This window comes from Paramisgurnus dabryanus, chromosome 7, assembly GCF_030506205.2.
Source record: "Paramisgurnus dabryanus chromosome 7, PD_genome_1.1, whole genome shotgun sequence".
Classification (NCBI taxonomy): domain Eukaryota; kingdom Metazoa; phylum Chordata; class Actinopteri; order Cypriniformes; family Cobitidae; genus Paramisgurnus; species Paramisgurnus dabryanus.
Genome location: NC_133343.1, coordinates 23,238,971 through 23,255,288, shown reverse-complemented (window position 1 = coordinate 23,255,288; position 16,318 = coordinate 23,238,971). Strand labels below are relative to the sequence as shown.

General features: G+C 37.4%; 1 protein-coding gene across 1 annotated transcript in view; it reads left to right on the top strand.

Annotated features, from left to right (window-relative positions):
* nos1apa (nitric oxide synthase 1 (neuronal) adaptor protein a) overlaps positions 1 to 16,318 on the top strand; it is a 139,924-nt gene that overhangs the window by 101,071 nt on the left and 22,535 nt on the right. Inside the window, exons 8-10 of the mRNA XM_065272582.2 lie at positions 677 to 838; positions 8,009 to 8,174; positions 15,952 to 16,101. Of these exons, the coding sequence (XP_065128654.1) occupies positions 677 to 838; positions 8,009 to 8,174; positions 15,952 to 16,101 (478 nt within the window). The remainder of the gene's footprint in view (positions 1 to 676; positions 839 to 8,008; positions 8,175 to 15,951; positions 16,102 to 16,318) is intronic.

The window sequence follows — 16,318 nt, the reverse complement described above, 5'->3', positions numbered from 1 at the left end:
TGTTATTGCTGTTTGTGGAGCCTGGGCTGTCTACAGAGATCGCATTTTTTACAGTTTGATCAGCGGTCAGGTAGCAAGCAGATAGTGAGGAGATGTTTGCTGTATGTAACAAAAAAAGTTTTATGGTCTAAAACGCGTGAATTCTCTTAGAGCACCTTTAATTGAATGAGTTAATAAAAGTCTATAAATGATAAGGGTCCCTGGTACATTTAAATATTTGATGTCAATAATATATACCTGATTAATTTTTTGCATTATTAATGTCAAATGACATGAGGTTTAGCAATGCCAATGGATTTTCATTTTTGGGATTTTTTTTTTTTTACATTTTATGTGGCAGTATTGTATTTTCTATATGTACTGCAGACAGACACTTTTATCTAAAGCTATTAAACTGAAATAAGGAACTGTTCGGTTCATGAATCTCCCATAGGTGAAATGAAACCATAATTTAAACAACACAAATGTTACCACTACAACACATACAGCACAGTTGCTTATAGATAAGTTGCATAATTCTGATACAAACGTTACTGTAGCTTAACTGGTAAACGGGGAATAATGGGTTCGATTTTTATATAACACCCTGAATGCTTTGAATAAAAGTGTGTGCCAAATGCATAAATCTATATGTAGATTATTTATAAGCAACTTCTCTCTCTCCTTCTTTATCTAGCCCTCTGAGGAGCCCAACATCCTGCTGGCTTCCCCCAAGCTGCTGCTTCCCTCAGGCAGTCAGCTCCCAGCGAGCACCCCCCTGTCTGTGCATCACCAGCTTCAGCTACTCCAGCAGCAGCTCACACAACAGCAGCAGCAGACACAGGTGGCCGTCGCCCAGGTGAGAGCGAATGGATATTTAATGCACCTGCAGTTGTGCAAGTAATGTGCAGCGGTTGTAGTGTTGACGTGGAGTCGTGTAAGAATATATTACCTTTTTAAAGGATCAGGGATGATTTATTTACTTGATTTAAGAAAGGAACTATAAATAATGAAGACGGAGGAAAACATGTTTGTATATGAAGTGCTGTGTGGTCGGACCAACGCATTGTTTAATGTGCACAAAGTGGCAAGATATGGCATATCAACCAATAGTATGTGGGTAGGCATTATTTGGTCCTATAATTTATTTTTCTGTTGTTTTTGAAGTTGGTTTTAATATATGCATTTTGTAGGGGTGTGACGAGACACTTAATCCACGAGATTGGGTTCAAGTTTTTTTGGGGGTCATTTTGCCTTTATTTGATAGACAGTTATTTAGAGACGACAGGAAAGTACAGGGTGGAGAGAGGGGTATGGGATCTGCAAAGTGTGTCTGCACCATATGTCAGAGCACTGTCCACTACACCAGTGGTTCCCAAACTTTTTCAGCGTGTGGCCCCCCTTGTGTACGGTGCATTCCTTCGCGGCCCCCCAAAGAAAATTTGTGACAAAAAACTGTTCTAAAACTCAACATTTTAATAAAAAAACTAAATTAAATTATACAAAAAAGTAGTGCTTTTGGTTAGTAGCCTTACTTTTTTAGGTTTAATTACACAGAATTCATGATAAATTTATGTATTTTATAAAATGTCATAAAACTGGGGCCCCCCTGGCACCATCTCGCGGCCCCCCTGGGGGCCCCGGCCCCCAGTTTGAAAACCACTGCACTACACCATCAGCTCTGACAAGATTTTGAATTTTTTAATAAATCCTCAATGATAAAATAAATACATGGGAAACTGAAATCACATTATTTTGAAATGTTTAACTTATCTAGGATTGTCTAACAGACCCGCTTCTGTTATTTTCACTTTAGATGCTTGCGTTTAACCAAACAACCTTTCAAATCCATTTAATTATTAATATTTGTTCAATTCTTCACAATAGAAATAATACAGCCACTTTTATTCTTGAGCAAGAACATGCAGAGATAAAAACATGTAAAATCAGAGTGAGGGTTTAATCTTCTGGGACGCTTCACATCTGACACTGATCGACAGACAAACGCAACGCTTCTCAGAAGAACATTATTGGAAACAAACAAAAAAGCACACGCAGTAAAAGACAGAAAATAATGCATACACATTGCACTGTAAAAGGTTTAGCCAGAAACGTAACTTTATGCTGATATTAGGCATTAAACTGAGCATTACATTTGCAAGTCATAAGCATATTACAACAATTTATATTTAAACGTCTTTTTTATTATTAAGGCATAGGATTTGACATATAGATCATTTGTACATTCTGAGAGCCTTTTTATCACAAAACAAGAAAAATATATGTATATAACAACAATAATAATATAAAAGTAGTTAACATAAAATATAAAAAGTTAAATATAAATGGATAAAATAAAAAATAAAAAAACTTAAACTGGTACAACATTAACAAAGGAGAGCAAAAAAAAAAAAAAAAAAAAAAATAGGAAAGAAAAAACAAGAACAACACAATATTTATAAAAAAGAAAAAAAAAAAAACACCAGACTGACCACGATCCCCCATAGTATCCCAACCCCCATCTGCCTATCTAACCCCTTCCCATAATCATATTACAACAATTTATGATTAACTAAATATAATAGCAAACTTTATAATTGTAAATATTCTGTAATAAGACAGTCTTTACATATGCAGCCTACAATTGCCGTTTCGTTTCCTTTTGTTTGAGAAACGACCAACATTTCACCCCCACGAGAAATCTTGTGACATAATGATTTTTGCGATACATATTTCCCATAAAATCGTTTTCTACAGCTTGGCTTATACATTTATATTATGAGCTTACCGTCACATTAATTTTTTTGTCAATGAGTTTTATGGTACTTACTATTTTGTGCAGGAAAGCATTTTTTTATAGAAACTAAATAATATGTGTCTCCTAGAGCACTTTATAGACATCTTTTTTAGAAGATGTCTTTTCTCAGGCCAGATCTCACAACCTTAATCTGAGCCATAGACACATGATCATAAAACTTTAAAATTGCTTGTGGATGCCTTAATGCAGTCAAAGGTCATGTGCATCATTACTTGTTAGCACATTATGCCACAGTTGTTCACCGAGTGTTTGGCAAGAGAAAGCAGATTCTCAAAGTGCACGTATTTTATTTCTAAAACAATGTTATTTTGTGTATTTTGTATACAATGTCTTTGCATGGTTTATGGTTCAAAAAACGTTATTTTCAACATAGCGTACATTTTTACCTCCAGATTTCACTCTCTTCCTGAAACGCACAAATTTGAAAAGCGCTGTGTCCCTTATTGCAAGCTAATTTGTCCGTAGTGATTGGCCTGAACATCATCCGGAAATGTGACGCCCCTTACCATGTTTGAAAAATTTGGTCACAATGCTAACAGGAGTTAACTTACAAGCTGTGAGTTCGAAGCGGGAGGAAATATGGTAATGTCGGTCTTTACTACATCACCAATCCCAGGAAGTAAATTGTTGCCTACAATCCGTGTGTTAGTCCAAGAAAAGAGATTAACGTTGGGGACAATAACGTTTTTCATCGTTTACTTTGGGGTTTGTACCTTTTGCATATCGTTAACATGCACTAATACACACTTATACACCAAAGGAAATGTAAAAAAGTGAATTGGACAATAGGTGTTCTTTAAATAAGCATAATGTTAGTCAGAGGACTCACTTATTCTCGTAAGTATAAGAAAAGAGAGGTTGTTATTTTGCTTGAAGGGCACTTAGCATTTTACTCGGGTGTCACAAGTGCTGTCTGTTTTTTAATCTTTTGATCTGCATCTCTGTTGGACAAGAATGTGAGTTGGATCAAGCATTTGAGGTGAGATTGAGGAGAGTCGGGCAGGTCAAAGCTGTCAGTACCCTGATAAGCAAGGCCTTCCAGCACAAAACAGATCCTAATTTGCAAAACAACACAGTCACGGAGAAACAAGCCGTGGCTTCTGTGTTATGTCTCCAGTCAGTGAAAAAGAGCTTTGAAGAACGCTATCAAAGCAGCACAAGCAAGTCAGTTTTTGTTTATTAATTCATTTCTTCATTTGTTTTGCAGTGGCTCTTTTCCTCAGGGAAAATTATCAGCAGATGAAATGACATGCAAGCTTTTTGATGTTAGGATTGACGGAGTGAGTTATTTAAGGGAGAATCTAGGTTTTTGGGCAGCATTTATTTTAATTATATTACTGTCGAACGTTGTTGTTGTTATTGACGGCGTTAGGATTTTGCTTGATCGAATTTTACAACCCCAAAGTTTTTTTCCTTAAGCACGGAGATTGTTTTTATGGGTATGCCAATGTACACGCACGGATGACTGCACAGCCTTGCAAAACATAGTTTATTTCACTCGTAAGTGTTAGGTTTGGGCAAAAAAAAAAAGTATTTTTCGATTAATCATTTTTTTTACGTGGTCGATTCAGAATCGATTCTCAAAGAGCAGAATCGATTTTTTTTCCCCATATTTTTCTGTAAACATTAAACTGAACGTAAGATTAACGTTAATCAAATTACTAGTCTTCTTTTTTGCCTTGCGCGATGGTACCAAGGAGCGAGAGGCGAGCCTGTCATTCATTCATTCAGTGCTTAAAATGGCGGTTTTAGGTGCTTCATTGACGTTGATGACACCTTCACATAAAAAGTAAGAGGTATGGAAGCATTTTAGATTTCGCAAGCAAGACAACAACGATAGTGTTGTGGCTTTAAATTTCTTTTTATGAATTACCCACTTGTAAACTTATGTTCACTGTTATTTTTTATTAATATAGTGTTTGTATTAAATCTATATTCATTGAGTTGAATCGAGAATCGAGTATAAAAACCAACCCGAGAACCGGAATCGAAAATTGAATCGAGAATCAAAATCGAATCAATTTGATAGCTTGTGAATCGAAATTGAATCGATCTGGAACATCTGAATCGATACCCAGCCCTAGTAAGTGTACACGTTCGAAAATCAGGCGGTGTGCATTCAGTGTATACGCACTATTCTGACGATGAAATGCGTTCCCTGCGTATGCTTAAAAACTGAACTAAACTTCGCTTTATACAGCTCTTGCCAGCAATGTCCAAATCAGATTTCTGGTTCTGATTACCTTCATGTCAGATCTTCATAACATCAGTTTTACTGCATGTATAAGATGTTTTAAAGGAAAGTCTAGGGTTCCATGAATTTCTGGAATATCATGGAATTTTAAAAGGTCTTTTCCAAAAATTAAAAGTCAGGGAATTTTACATATTTCTTTACCAAGTCATGGAATATCAGGGATTTTTGTTTGTTGCTTTAATTTTCTTTTTTATAAAATCCGCTTGTGATGTAAGAAATACAATTTCCGTTCCAAGCATCCGCTGACTACATTTAAATAGCTGTTTATTCATTTCACGCATTTAAGCTGCATTTCGATAAACTCAAGACAAAGGTCATGGAAAATTTTTAGTCATTAAAGTTCAGGGAAAAGTTTGACTTTGACTTAAAGTGGGATTCCTGGAGTCTAACAAAATGCATTTTAGATGAAAGTTATTATGGCCAGGCGGGCATCTTATAATGCATGCCGAGAGTGCATGCACTTTTCTCAAATGTAACTTCTCTCATATTGAAGTCTTGTTATGTTTTCTTTGTAGAAAAAAGAAAACGTGAACAGAGAGAGTTTATGCACATCCGCTTCAAACATAACAGCAGGAGAATGACTTTTACAAGTGTCTTGCTTTAAAACACTGATTTCCGTCCACTTTATCATGCCTGCTTTCATTTGGCTGCCTAAAGGAAAATCTTACCTGATTTTACCTCCATTTCTATGTGCATTTGTGAGCCAAAAGTAGCAAGAGTGAAAATAACATTCATAAAATACCATGTAATAACTACAGTACAGTGAAAAATAGTAGGAAAGATATGTGATAAGTGTGGTTTGTTTGATTGATTTGTTTACTACTTGTTTTTTGCTGACAGACAAAAGGTATATATCATTAAGAAATACATTTTTGCCATTTGACAAATGATCATAAAATCATGGGCTCACCGGACAAATGTGTCCCACTCTTGAGTGAGATATAAAATAATGGCAGTATGAAATATGATGCTACAATGCATTTACATCCTTTATATGTTTGAAAACAGCATCTTTTTTCATGAGTAGGTAATTCATCCTCCCAAAACAATCACTCTTTGACTGAAAACACACACATCTTTGCAAACATGTACTCCCAAAAACTGATGGAAAGTAGCTGAACCTTAACTAAGCTTTCAGTCCACATTTACAGTATGGTAATTTTTTCATTTATTGTTGCTCTTCTCCCTGACGGCCCGTCCCTGACGGCTCATTGGCTCTGTTGGGGAATGCATTGTTCATAAGGACGAGCAGCATGGGAAAGCGCGCTGTTTAAGTTGGGTCATAAATCACCCAGGAACCCTTGGAGGGAGGCCGCTGTGCCTTTAGGAGCAGACAGACGGTTCAGGATAAGCCACTGGTGGAAATATATTCACCTATCACTGGGTAGTATCTTAGGGTTCTTGTGAAGGAGGCAGAAGGACATCCTAATCATTTAAGAAACCTTTGTAGCCAGTAATTTGTCAGTAGAGACATAGCCAATAGTATTTCATAACAGTGTGCAGCAGACTACCTTTTTTGGTGTGTTTTCGGGTTTTCAGTGTCATTTCGGGGTCTATAAGGGGTCGCACACCGGACGAGAAGCGCTGCGGAGTTCCATGAATCTAAAAACAGAACACATTATTTTCTATGAATGTATGCACACCGACGGCGGCTGTCGGCTGTGACTCTCGACCTGTTTAAATCTCTGTCACGCCACAGAGCACTCGCATAGTTTAACATTAAATATATTGAATAACCTGGGCATAAATTTATATTAAGAGTACATGCTAATGACATAGCATGAGCCTCAAACACAATTGTTTCCTCCTAAGTTAAACCTTGTGCATGCAAAAGACGGCTGGAAAACAGGCCAATCTCAACATAACTGTGATGTAACAGTCAAGATGTACGCCCCAACAATAAATTACACTTAAAATGAATTATTCCTCAAATTCCGTATCTTGGTCTGATACAGGCTCAAACATAAGTTCTGTTTACACACACACAGAGAGCTACTAAAGTAGCCGCTCTGTGAAACAGCCAATAGGAGAAGAGCTCAACATCATTATTCAAGACTCTTTCAAATAAGGTAATAATAGACCATTTCATTCTAAAGGCAAATCCTTGGGTTGTAAATGGACATGTAAAATTGTCTCTGGATCATGTTTGCACTTAATAAAGCCACATACCTTCCATGTAGATATCAGAACAATTTAAAATATTAATTCAATGCATTCTTTGGCACCTTTAACTAAAGAAAGGAAGTAAATTTCATCTGGGATGGCATGACTATAATTATAATTTTTTATTATCTGGGGTGCAATTCTGTTAAAACGTTTATTATGTAGTAAATATCTAGAGACCAAAATGATTTGGGAGTTTTCCCATGAGGGTCCGTAAACAGCTAGCCACGTTTTAGCAACTACACGTTTTGCAAACTGTATTACAATGTTATTAAACCAACCGTTCAGATCACCATCGCATTGTAGAGATGTGCCCTTTATAGAGCAAAGCACCACTTGTTTCTTAGGAAAATACAAACATGTATTTCTTTTTTCTAGTTTGACAAAAGTTAATTGCTTGGACATGAAGCTGTGAATGGGTATTTGATGAAGCAAGAAATCTTGAGTAATTTTGTGTTGTCTGCTTTGATGTTCAGTTAATGCCTCTCGATGGTTTGAAACTTGTAATTGCTTTCATATCAATGGTATTTGTCTTTCTGATGTTGTTGGTTTTGGATCTGTTCACCATTACTCTGAAAAAGTCTTTGTTTGTAAAGATTTCTGGATGAAGTACATACTATATGTCTGTTTTTGAACATGGATTATGAGGCTGAGGAGTTTGACTTTACCACTGCTGTTTCTATAACCACAATAGAAATGTCATTATTTTATAGCTTTGAACTTCTAAAAATGTAAAAGCTAATTTAGACTATAAACTTAAACGTAAACTTTCTCTGTGTATGTGTTTTTCTAAGGTTCATCTGCTGAAGGATCAGCTTTCTGCAGAGGCTGCGGCGAGGATTGAGGCTCAGGCTCGGGTTCACCAGCTGTTGTTGCAGAATAAAGACCTGCTGCAGCATATTTCTCTCCTGGTCAAACAGGTTCAGGAGATGGAGCTCAAACTGGCAGGACACGGCTCAAGTGAGTGTGATTTTTCTCTTCAAGCCGTATATTACCCTCTTCACCCCATCCTTTTCTCTTTGGATGTCATTTTCTGGTTCCACTCCTTCATAGCCCCTCGGGAAAAAGCTGTTCAGTTTTGCTCTTTGTAGAGGACAATGTTTTTTGTGGTTTTCTCTGGGACCATCAATTCCACAGTCCCTATCTTAATACAAGATGCTATCTGAAAGTGAACCTCTGATATTTTCGGGGATTATTTGGGGGTTGTTATATATCATCCGGTTATATGGTTATACTTTTATCCAGAGCGATTTATAGTGCATTCAAGTTAAAATGTTATTTATCAGTACGTGCTCCATAAATATCAGATTCACAAACTTTTTCCTGCTTACGCAATGCTTTACCAATTAAGCTACAGGAACAGATTCAATAAAAAATGTTAAATGACCACATTAGCTTGCGGTAAATGTTTGCAATAAAGGATATTTACACTAAAATGAGTACACACATGAAGACCCATGCCAAATGTTGTCCAATTTCAACAATGGTGGTGCTACAAATACAATCTTAAGTACCAGATTGTTTGCAGCATCTAACGGTGAAACTGTGAATTGCAACCAACGGCTCAGTCCACAGCTCACCCCCTCCATATCGAAACTCATAGTGAAGGTATAGAACAGTTTGTCTGTTTAGGGCAACTGTAGAAACTAGGGGTGACACGGTTCACAAAACCCTCGGTTCGGTTCGTATCACGGTTCTATGGTCACGGTTCTCGGTTCAGTACGGTTCTTGTTGTTATTTTTTCTTTACATTTTTAACACTCCAGAAATGTATTATCTTATTAATGTATTAATTATCCATAATTTAGGATACAGTATTAAAAAAAAGTTATATCATGTAATCATGCACAAACTGAATTTGACTTTAAGCACATTATTGGGACCATCTCTGAGGAAAGCCAGATGAGATTTTGATAGAGCAAGAGGGAAGACATTGATGATTTCAACATGCTTTTCATTTATTTGGCAAAAAAGAGAATGTGTATTGCCATCTACATGAACTTTATGTGCATTTTTAGCATACAAAGATAACTTGCATTTATTAAAATGTAGGGATGTGACGAGATCTCGTGCGACGAGATCTCGCGAGATTAAATGTGTATCGCGAGATTAAGTGTGTCTCGCGAGATTTCTTGTGTAGGTGAAATTCTGGCCGTTTCTCAAAAAAAAAAGGTTGCATCCTTCGGAGGTCGCATTTTTAAACTGCATTTACTTCATAAAGACTGTCTTTTTAGAGACTAACAATTATAAAGTTTACTAATAATTTAGTTAATCGCAAATTGTTGTAATATGCTCACGACTTGCGAATGTAATGCTCAGTTAATGATCTGAAATAAACCTTAATGACGTATGCAGCCTGCATATACGACCTCCGGAGGAGGCAGTTGCAGGCGCCTTTTTTAAATGATATTCTATGGGCATGGAGCGTTTGCGCGCTGTTTATGCGCGCTGAGCGCCTTGCGGTTTTTGCCGACGGCCGCAGCACGCGCCTTTGAAGGAACGCTGAGAGCGGAGAAGCGCCCGACGTCATTCGCGTCTTTCCATTGTCCACTCGAATGAGGGGAGATGCGGGCCTTACGTTGTGGTGATGAGGGAAGTTTACAGTTGCTTTGAAGAACCGGACTCCACTCGCTCACTCTCTCCTCCGTGTTTGTGCACCTCTCACCCTCAAACAAGGTCAGATCAAGCATCCTCTTTTTAAAGTTTCTGCTGATATGACAGTCAACAGCAAAAGAGCGCACACTTCAATATTTGATTGACAAGACAGCTGACTAGGTGGTTGCCTAGCAATATTAAAAGCCGCGTCGACACGCACTGCTCTTTTTTTTTTGAAGGCAGTGCGTCGCGCCTTGCGTTTCCAAGCGTTTAAAGCGTGGTTGGTATAATTAGCCTCTTACAGTGCATGCATTATATTCTGTCTTTTACTGCATTTGCTTTTTTGTTTGGGTTTCCAATAATGTTCGTTTGGGAGCTCGTATGAAGTCTGAGACGTGTTGTGTTTTTCTGTAGATCAGTGTCAGATGTGAAGTCTCAGCAGATTAAACCATCACAGAGTTTACATGATTTAATGTCTGCATGTTCATTTCTATTGTAAAGAAATGGACGTATATTAAATATTCAAATGGATTTAAACATTGTTTGGCTAAAAAATAAGCGTTTTTTTTCCGTCTAAAGTGAAAGTGAAAGTGAAGATAGCATCCGAGACGAGTCTACTATCGCCCCCTGCAGGCATTTGTTATAATATATACATAATGCTATTTATTTATAGACCACAAATGTAATGTGTTTGTTAATGTAATGTTGTTTAATGTAACTTGGTTTTAATACTTTATTTGAACCAATTATTATTGCATCTTCGTTATTATGTAATTTTAAAGGCTACTGCTCACTTGGGTCTATTTTTATTACCCAAAAATAACAAATTACTTCATTATCAGTTAGTAAAATAATTGTTAGAGGCAGTCCTTGATTAGTTAAAACATTTAAAAATAACATGATTTCAGTTTCTTATTCATTTATTTTATCATCGAGGGTTTCTTAAAAAGTGTAAAAATATCGTCTCGTCTCGTTCTCGTGAACCCAATCTCGTGTCTCGTCTCGTCTCGTGGATTAAGTGTCTCGTCACACCCCTATTAACTCTTTCCCCGCCATTGACGAGATTTCTCGTCAATTAAGAGAAAACGCTTCCCCGCCAATGACGAGATATTCCGTCTTTCCGCAATACCGCTATTATCCACCAGGTGGCGCCCTTCCGCAACTTTTTAAAACCGGAAGTATTGCCCTATGCCAAGCTGCTGCATGTCCGTGTCTGTTTTAAAGATCGCTCTGAATCGGATCTCTATGAAAAGTCCGTCATAAAAATGGAATTATTTCTGCTTTTTGCTCAAAATATGGTGTTTTTGCAAAAACCTACCCATATTCAAAAGCTGATTGCAAAAGAACCACTAAAGGTAGGATGAAACGTTTTTTTTTGTTTGAAAGCAGAGGGTCTGTTCTTTCATTTGGTATATTGTATGTTTATATATTTAAAGAAGAACATTTTCTGGAAGGCATTAAACTTTGGTGAAAATCATGAAAAACGCTGGCGCTGGCTGGCAACTTTTTTTAAAAACGCTGGCGGTGAAAGAGTTAAAATGCCAACTTCAGTGTAGCTCTTAGATTTATCACTGAGAGGCTGCTTAACTCTTTCACCGCCAGCGTTTTTTAAAAAAGTTGCCAGCCAGCGCCAGCGTTTTTCATGATTTTCACCAAAGTTTAATGCCTTCCAGAAATTTTTTTTTCTTTAAATATATAAACATACAATAAACCAAATGAAAGAACAGACCCTCTGCTTTCAAACAAAAAAAACCGTTTCATCCTACCTTTAGTGGTTCTTTTGCAATCAGCTTTTGAATATGGGTAGGTTTCTGCAAAAACACCACATTTTGAGCAAAAAGCAGAGATAATTCCGTTTTTGTGACTGACTTTTCATAGAGATCCCATTCAGAGCGATCTTTAAAACAGACCCGGACATGCAGCCGCTTGCCATAGGGCAATACTTCCGGGTTTAAAAAGTTGCGGAAAGACGGAAAATCTCGTCATTGGCGGGGAAGCGTTTTCTCTTAATTGACGAGATATCTCGTCAATGGCGGGGAAAGAGTTAAATACTGCAGAGAGAATATGTGGACGAGAGAGAAACATAACGTTTACACATGTAATATTTAAATCCGTCTCTTTTGTCCACTTTTGACCACTTCTGTCCTGATTACTTTGAGGGGCAATTTCTGAAATAAGATCGCGCAACTTTCACACGCTAGCAAAATGAAACTACGTGGAAATCAGCCGCTTTAATTTTATCAATGAAAGGCTAAAAATAGCGCTGAATACGAAAAGACGTAAAACAGTGTTCAGTACCTCAGATTAGATAAATGGTCGGAGAGAAGGCGATCTCCTGTGGCTGTTCGAGCACATTCAACCCATAGACTGCAGTTCAATCTATTGTTTTATTTCCGCTGTCATCATAGGTAACATGAAATAAAAATATGTTTCCACACACCAAACTTATACAGCGCTGGCGCATCCTCCAACTGCGGGCAGACTTCCTTTTCTCTCCCACTTGCCATTTCTACACGTAACATAACCTGCAGTACTTCAAACCAGTCACCTCTTCTTTCGCGCGAAAGGGAAACACGCTATCTGAGGTCACATACAGGGCATGAGACTACATTGCGCATGCCATGAACCATGATTTTTTTCGTGGACCGTGCCACCCCTAGTAGAAACATAACGGTACGAAATGGCAACTTCAATGTAAGGGGAAATGTCTCATTCAAAGCTACTAAAATAAACACATTTCATTTTGTAAGGTCTTTATAGCACTCATAGTATAGTTATGTATATTATATTGCATTTCTGTCAAGAGATCCTTTTGAAAGTTACACCTTTTGAATGTACCTTTAAAAGGGGACATTTCACAAGACTTTTTTAAATGGATGGACTGCATTTATATAGCGCTTTTTAACAGACCTATGGCCATCCAAAGCGCTGTACATGTTTGCCTCACATTCACCCATTCACTCACACATTCATACACCGACGGCGGTGTCAGCCATGCAAGGCCCCATCCAGCTCGTCGGGAGCAGCTGGGGTTAGGTGCCTTTCTCAAGGACACCCCGACACTTGGTCCAGTGGAGCCGGGGATCGAACCACCAACCTTCCGGTTTGTAGACAACCTACATGAACCACTGAGCCACTGCCGTCGCCCCTTTTTAAGATGTAAAATAAATCTTTGATGTCCTCTCCTCAGATCATGTCCTCCATCAAATTAGCTGATACATATGTGAATTTCTAGTTCAAAATATCATATAGATAATTTGTTATAACATTAAACATAAAATTGCCAAATTAGCTGATCTCTGAACTAAATGGCAATGCCATAGTTGGATATTGCAGATTAATGGGCAGTATTATCCCCTTCTGACATCACAAGAGGAGCCAGATTTCAATAACATACTTTTTCACATGCTTGTTACCATTTAAAAACTATTTAAAAGTTTGAAAGTGAAAGTTTTAAAAGTTTTCATTTTCTAGGTTGATAGAAGCACAGGGGACCCAATTATAGCACTTAAACATGGTCAGATTTTCATAATTTGTCCCCTTTAATATTTTAAAATCAAAATGGAATAACTAAAATAAAAACAGTTTGATCAAAAAATAAATACAAATATTTGTGACATGGGTAATGGGTAAATTTTCAGAAATTCAGAAATTAAGATTTATTAATCACCTGAAAGCATAGTTTCCATTGATGTATGGTTTGTTATGATATGATACTATTTGGCAGATATATAATTATTTAAATATCTTGAATCTGAGAGTGCAAAAATTGAGAAATTCTCATTTGAAGTCATTAGCCACGCATATTTCTATGAACAGCTTTGGTTTAGTGCTATTTACTGGCTTATCACTATAATGACGTTGAAGAGAGTAAATAACAAATGAAAGCAAATATTTTAAGCTTCAAACTGATACCAAACATGAACAGGTATTTGTTGCATCCACTCACAAAAATTAAGTTTTTATATTTTTAAGGTATGAAATTTACAAAATATCTTCATGGAATATGATCTTTACTTAATATTTTAAATATTTTTGGCCTAAAAGAAAAAGAAATAATTCTTACCCATTTAATGTATCATTGGCTATTGCTAGATATATACCGGTGCGACTTATATGACTGGTTTTGTGGTCCAGGGTCACATAACAGGTTGCATGAAAATGCAAATTCTGCTTCATTTCTCTTCTGTTCTGCTAGATCACATTATTAATAAAAATTCTTATAGTGCACCTCGACCTCTGCCTTTCTGAATAAAACTGAAGTGTTTCATCATTTCCCTTTTATTCATCCTTCACTGTCAAATCCTCCTGGCTGTTCTGGCTGTCAATGGCATATATCAGGGGTTCTCAAAGTTTACATTCAAAGGTCCAAATCTGAATTCCCATAATTTTCATAGGTCCGGAAAAACTTTATGTAAATCATTTGTTTATATAACAAATCAACACAAATAGTTTGGAAAAAACATAAGTGTATTTTGCATTTAAAGTTAAAAAAATAAATAAATAAACACAAGAAATATGCCAAAAGTAACCAGGTGCAAAATACAGAGCAACCTAATTAGAGAAAGGCACAGTTTGTTCTCCATCATATGCATAAACCATGGCAAAAAAAAGTGTGGTTGGTAGGCAGAGACACTGACCAAAATTAGGGGTGCACCTATAAATTGGCTGATGATGCTTGCTATGCTTCTCAATGAATTATGGTGAAATGACGCTACATCCAAAAGCCAGGGGGCGCTCTTGGGCAGAAACTTAATATGTGCTGCAGACGAAGAACCAGACACACGGAGCTCCAGGAAATGTCTTAAGGATATATTTATATTGCTGTTCTTCAAACCTTTTCAGGTATTTGCATGATAATAAAGAATATGTATAAGATTATGTTTGACGAGTGTTGCTTTTTTAAATGCATGTTTTAAACGACTCAAACCAACAGTGATTGGTAAGGACTGATCAAAAGCCGTAGTACATGAAGTAGCTGTGCATAATAACTGGGTGTGATGGCTACAGCGTCACACAGGACATTTTTAAATAACTCGTTTTATTTTCGGACCAGGAATAAATCTAAAAAGAAAAAAAACTAAACGAATGGTTTACAAGTTTAATATGCATTTGTAAAATAGCAAATGCACACATTTAATCAATTACATAGAAATTAATGCACTTGTAATATGAAGTGGACGCGGGTCTGGATCAAGTTGCCGCCGGGTCCGGATCCGGACCGGAGTCCGGACTTTGAGAACCCCTGGCATATATCATTTCACTTTGCTTTAGCCACTAACACATTCCAGTTCATTTTTTTTTTCATGTCTCACCTGTACATGTCTCTCAAGTTATATAGGACATTGTAAAGAACTCTCGTCTATGACATTCACAATTTTAATACCTTCAGTCAGTGAAGCCAGGGGTCTTAAACTTAAGCCCTTTTCACACAGACATTACGGAAAATACACGGAAAATGCGTCCGGGATTTGTCTCCTGAGATTGTCTCCAGTCACTTGAATAATGGGAAAGACTCGGTCAGTATCCGAAACCACCTTTGACGGAGTAAAAAACTCTATGCGTGCTGTCATTCATCCAATCCTTCTTCCGTGCACTTAGAGGACTTTGCTGAAAAATCATTGTGGCATTGAACATATTCTCAAACAAAGCAATATTTCTTAAAAGTTTGAGGCTGGGATTAAGCAGATTTGAAGCAAAAGTATTTGATAAGCACATAATACGTGCCAAGCACATTCAGTCAATATCATTATCTTATTTTTGATGGAGGTGGCGTTTAACAGCTTTTTATATATTAACGGGTAAATCAAAGATTAACAAATATTTTGAAAGAAAAATCCCTAAAAAGACAACAAAATTGCAATTTAAAAAATATTTAAACTGATATTTAGTATTTCAGTGAAAATTCTTCAAAAGTCTAAAAAATAATACTGCTTGTGTTGATCACTTTGTATAGCATTGCATTAGCAACTCAAAGGTCAAGGGTTCGATTTCCAGGAAACATGCATACTAATAAAATGTATAACCTGAATGTATTAAAGTGTCTGCCACATGCAAATCTTTTCTGACCATGTCATTATATGCTGCACTGCATTGAGGGTTTAAATCTGCTTTATCCTCAGTCCTTTCCACTCTCTCAACAGTGGGATCTCAAGACAGTCTACTGGAAATCACCTTCCGTGCCAACGTGCCCCCAGTCCTGTGTGACCCCACCACCCCGAGACCAGAACACAGCATCCTTCCTCCGCTCAACGATGGGACGCAGCTGTCCCTGCCACTGGGCAGTCCTATAGGTAGGGACCAGTGCTTGGTCAAGTTTGAGTGTTTTCGCTTTCTACCCGGACCGCCCCAACAGGAGCAGAGCCCCGACCCTTCATCCCAAGAGGCGTCGCCCTCATCGCGGGACGAGCTCCTAGGCAGCCTGGAGCTGCTTAGGTTCCGTGAGTCGGGAATCGAGTCCGAGTTTGAGTCGAACACGGACGAGAGCGATGAAAGCTGGGGACAGCAAGA